General features: G+C 46.5%; 1 protein-coding gene across 1 annotated transcript; it reads left to right on the top strand.

The window, feature by feature from the left end:
- The first annotated feature begins 1,225 nt into the window (after positions 1-1,225).
- Positions 1,226-2,084, top strand: LOC131288760 (protein midgut expression 1). The gene is made up of 2 exons (XM_058317933.1): positions 1,226-1,287; positions 1,874-2,084. Exons 1-2 carry the CDS (start codon positions 1,226-1,228, stop codon positions 2,082-2,084), a joined length of 273 nt encoding a protein of 90 aa, XP_058173916.1.
- Positions 2,085-5,404: the final 3,320 nt, after the last annotated feature.

Here is a 5,404-nt window from a genome sequence, read left to right as displayed (position 1 = left end):
TTATCGACTCACACCCACGCGGGTTTCTTATCGGCTAAGATACGATACTTTCGCAACCCAAAGATAACACGCTCGGGCCCTTATTTCGCCACTCGCAACTAGATAAGCCTAACCCAAAATACGCAAATATGAAAACGTCAGCATAGGTCAGGTACAATCCACGGGCCGCCCCCCATGGAGCACGGAACTAAGTAAAGCAAACCAAATTGTGGCCAAATCGGAATACGAACAATCAGAACACCCAAGCGTCACCGCGCCTTGTAAAACGCGGCTGAGTATTAACTGGATTCTCATCGGTATTCTCATCGGTGTATTCAGGGAATATCCAGTTCATGCCGATGAAAAAACTGTAGTTGCCGTGGCAAAAAACGAATCCTATATTTGTTATATAACATCGTGATTCATATCAACCTGTACCACTTATTTTACCATCCAATCGACCTGCCCCTAAATGCTCCCCATCAGCCATAAATAAATTGTATCCACAACCGAATGTGAATCACGCTGGCACGCGTTGATTGATCGACCGGAAACCCGGCAGAGGTTCACTCCACGCATCCATGCGCTATCTACGATCACCAAACCAATTCGAGCCCCAATCGTGCACTGTTTACTTCATTATCTTTACAGTTCGCTCGAAAAGATCGTCATAGAACATCCCACAAGCTCGAGTGGGATAGCCATCGAGGCTTGTAAAAAGTAACGCTGAGTTAGCTTATCGCAATACACCTTCGCTAAATGGAGCACCCGCTGTGAAGTGGGGAATCATATTTGCCCGCTTGCGATAGTACCCGATATGGTGGGCTGTAGAAAACCATGGAGAGGGTACTCCCGGATACTTGAGATAGAGGCCTGACTGATGGCAATGTGTGATTTTCGTGAGCTGGCCTAGGGTTCCCGTGATGCATCAACTGGAATAGTTCACCAGTCTTCGGTTGTTGGAGGAGTAAGCTCGATCAGAAAATTACCACCAAGAGGAGATTCTTCGCAGCAGTTCGGTCACCGCTTCTTCCAAAAGACAGGATCCAAGCAGTCTAAAGAAGATGTGCTCCTTGATTGGTTGCTGTTGCGATTGTGCGGCTAAAATTGCTTGTTGGTAAGTAGACATAAAGGATAGAAAAGAGCGTAATCCAGCAAACAGCGGAACATTCATAGTAAGCTTTGAAAGATTCACAACAACGGCGCATCTCTGGATTCAACACTTCCTCGAGAATATCAAACGAAAATGTGTTGTTTATTGAAAACGATATGGTTCTTCATCAAGAATATACTTCAGACAGTTTGCTAGTAAGTTTTGCGGAATGCGAACCAGCTGTAACACGCTGGAAATAGATCACGTTACTCATCAGAGTCCTAGAATTGGGACAAACCCATACCCATCGTGTCACCTCCACGCAATCCACACCGACTCCCCCGGGTACCCAATATGTAGGTGATTGTTAGGCGTTATCAGTATCCGGAACGCCTCCCGTAATCTGTGCCATTGTAGACGACCACCGAAAGTTTTCGCCTATGTGTGATAGCTTCGGTGCACATTTCTGAATGTTAGTGAGTTTTATCAAAATTCAACGTGCCCAATAAATCTGAGATAATGGGTGATTGTGTTCCGACCCGTAAGCCGGTATCTAGGGGCGAGGTGTCGTAGATAAACGCTCGACGGGAATTCTTGTACTCAGTTCAGGTGCGTTAACCGGAGCACCTAGTTGAACCCCTACGTATCGCCAGGCAGTTCCATCCAGGTTAAGATGTGTGGAATTTTGCGATGCTGTTGTGACTGCACTAAGCGGATCGCGTGCTGGTAGAGATCTTGCAAACTCCCTATCACCCACTTCCGGATAGTTTTTCACAGGCTCCTTTTTTTGTTTCCTTTCAGCTGCTGCACGTGCGCTCTTCAGACCCTATGCTGTATGGTGTTCGTCGTGGTCATCATCTGTCTGGCGATCGGATTGGGTGTCTACTTCGGTGTGTTCCACAATCGAGACTCGAACTCCAGCACGACGACTACGACGCCCTCAAGTATCCTACTGAATGCGCTCCTACCGGAGGCATTACGGGACGAGAAGGAACCAACATGGGTGTACTGAATTCCCAGAGAGCCTTTCCAAACGCTGTGATATGTGTCTAGACTAAGTGTGTGGAGTTGAGGAGCGTGTTACTAATGCCATCTCGCCAAAGTTGTCCCTCGCGAGGAAACTCGTTCTTTCGGAATTGTTTACCAGTTTCAGTGCATATGTGTCTTTGTGCCAAAAAATCCTTCCGATCAATAAATCGCTTCAGTGTACCGCTCACTCCAACTCCTTTGTGGCTCCAAAAGTTTGGTGAATCATCGACTCACACCCAAGCGGCTTTCTTATCGGCTCCGGTACGATACTTTCGCAACCCAAAGATAACACGCCCAGGCCCTTATTTCGCCACTCGGAACTAGATAAGCTTAACCCGAAAAAACGCAAACATGAAGACGTCAAGGTAGGCTGGGTCAGGTACAATCCACGTCATAGCGAGCGAGACGCGGCATCGGCTCGGAGGGTTTCCTTTGATGGTCAGCGAACAGATCTCATTTGCGGATAAAAGTGTGTGTGCGTGTGTGTGTGTGCCTCAAATTGGGTGCCCAAAATTAGGGGCAACAAATTAAGCTGTCCTCCTGGCCCTCTGCGTCACCAAACGAAGCCGACATCTTTCTTACCGGTTCGGTTTCGGCTTTATTTTATACGTCACTGTGAGCATGCAAACAATTATCAAAAGTGCGGTAAATTAGGACCGCCGTCCACCGGGAGGCCTGGTGAAGAAAAGCCGCGTCAAGTGACATGATGAATGTGGATGAAATTTATGTAAATTATCCCTACATCTCTGTTGGGGCGGTCACGAACCACCGTGGTGGAATTTCCCGAAAAATCGAAAACACAAACCATTCCAAGCCTGCTTTGGTAGAAGGTAATCCGCTCGTTTGTGTTTCCTTTCCCTCGAGCTAAGTCCGCCTTTACGTTCCACCAATCGCCAGAAGGCTTGACGCCGAGCTGCTCAACTTCCAGTCGGTGTTTTTCCCCCCCTAGTTTCCCAACCTAGACGCTGCAATTTCCTGACGCAAAAGCGTGTAAAAAGCGTCACGCAGTCACGCAAACGCGAGGCACCTCCACCTGCGCCACGTCGAGCTCGAGCTGATGGAAGGATTAATTACCGGACCGTCATCGCGTGGCCATGATCTTCGATGGAAGATAGCCCTCCAAACTCACCCGAACTGTAGCCCACAGTCCATTCCAATCGCTAAAGGAGGTTAGCGAAATTGGTTTTCCCAAAAACCCCTAAAAAAACAAAACCTGCCTGTTGCGATCAGCTGATAGGGAACACTCCAAAAACCCGTGACTGCAAGGTCAATGACTAATTAGGGAAACCGGTGACCCTTGATGGAAAAGTAAGGTTTCGCGGTACATTGCGTGAAAGAAACATTTAAACAGGCGTCACTTGCGTTTGGAAATTTAACCTTTTCACGGTTTGCGTTCGTTTATAATAAGACCGATGGATGATATAGAAACTTCGAAGGGGTCGCTCTTGCTTAATTTAAATTTGTAGAAACAATGGAAATGTAACCAATTTATTTGAACCAGAAGCTCAAATCGATAAGACCCTGAGAAGGGGAGAAAAACACACCCCGCCCAAGGAAAAGGTGTTTGAAACCACAATTTATTACTTCCTCCGCTAGTGCGAACCACTTCATTACTTATTCATGGTATCAAACCAATGGAACGGATCGACCATTAGAATCGTGAAATATCGTACGGGGAACATTGTCCGAATGTTCCGGCAAACGGTAGGAATTATCCAAAGCCGCGTTCGGTCACACGTTCGGATTGCAGAAACAATTTATTTCGGAAATTATGACGCCATCAGCACGCCGAGTCCGACCCGACACCGGTTTGTCGCTAAACAAATCACTTGCCGTAACCAGCAGAGGCCCGGCCGTAACGTGACGATTTCGCACCATTTCCGGTCCACCAGTGGCGTGGTCCACCAAGGAACCGGAACCGAGCCGGTTGCTGGCTTCAGGTTGGGAAGGCGAAGGCGTCCGAGAGTGTGATCCTGTTTGCACTTGTTTGCCGAGCCCGGAACTCCCGGAAAAGTCCGTAGCCTCAAGATAGGGCACCATCGGTGCATCGGTGCATCGGTTGCACTTTCCGGGCGGTGATCGTTTTTCATATCCACACCACGCCCTGGTCCTGGACCCGGCCTACCGGTTTTCCCAACGTTTTTATTCTTAATCCGACACACACTCACACACACGAGGAGGAGGTGGTGTGCGGGAATCCGCGTGCTAAACTGTTTGATGTGCACGGCTGACGGACCAAACAAATGGGTGCCCATAAATCGGCGCTACTTAATGTCGCAGCATTGAATTACGCGGTCCACGCGATCGGACAGGGCTGTCGGCCACACACCAACCCCTCCACCCTCCTCTACCCTTAACCCATCGGAACCGGTCCCGTACTTCTAAGCTAGGCGTTGGTACGAAGGTTGTGAATGGTGGCGATGCACAATCTATTTTTGCCCACCGGTTTTGCAACCTGCAACTGTTACAACCGTGTGTGTGTGGTGGAGGAGATTTATGTCGGTCCGGCATTGCGTAACCGTCCATTGGTGGGCCGGTTTTAATCCGGACGAATTTATCAAGCACGCCTGACCGTCGCTCGATATCCGCGATACTTTTTAATCCATCGATAACTCCTACTTGAGTTTTATTTAATTACCTTTATTGATATTGCTAACCTTTTTTTTTAGAGATTTTTTTCCCATTCGAATTGCTAAAACCCAGGAAATAATTGAGGGTGTTATTGATTTGATAATGCTTTTATGGCGCAATAAAAAATCACCTCCATGAGGATCTATGCAAAATAATCCGTTACGGTTGTGGTTCTCTAATGATTCATGTGGAAAATGGAAAATAAAAAGCATTGCCAGAATACACCAAACAGTGAATCTATGAGAGAACTACGAGAAAGTTTGTCTGTGAAATAAATCAATCTAATCCTTTCTAAGATACCCTCATCTAATTAAAAAATAGTTGACATTTTGTTAGACGCTTTAAATTTGGTAACTCAACTTTTCCTGTATACTTCATTAACTTTTATAGTATTGCCCCCAAAGATATCCTGTTATTAACCCCCCTCACAGTTTTGCTCGGGCAGTTTCTTGTCGCCCGTTTTTATTCTACTTTCGCTGCGTCAAATTATTCCCGATCACAATCACAAATAACACGTATGCAAACTGACCATCAATTAATCAATAAAATACCTTTTTTTAGGAAAATATAATTTTTTTCTTCAGTTCTAAACCAAAACCTGTACAAAAATGTAAAAAAAAACAGTGTGACCATTTTTTGAGCCATATTCTCAACTTGGCAGGACTGTGAAGA

The sequence above is a fragment of the Anopheles ziemanni genome, chromosome 3, assembly GCF_943734765.1.
Source record: "Anopheles ziemanni chromosome 3, idAnoZiCoDA_A2_x.2, whole genome shotgun sequence".
Classification (NCBI taxonomy): Eukaryota; Metazoa; Arthropoda; class Insecta; order Diptera; family Culicidae; genus Anopheles; species Anopheles ziemanni.
The sequence above is the reverse complement of the archived record's forward strand: the minus strand, read 5'-3'. Positions and strand labels throughout refer to the sequence as shown.

Coding starts and splice junctions, on each gene's coding strand:
- LOC131288760 (XM_058317933.1), top strand. CDS start 1,226: ATGTGTTGTTTATTGAAAACGATATGGTTCTTCATCAAGAATATACTT. Junction 1,288..1,873: donor ATACTTCAGACAGTTTGCTA/GTAAGTTTTGCG, acceptor GTTTCCTTTCAG/CTGCTGCACGTGCGCTCTTC.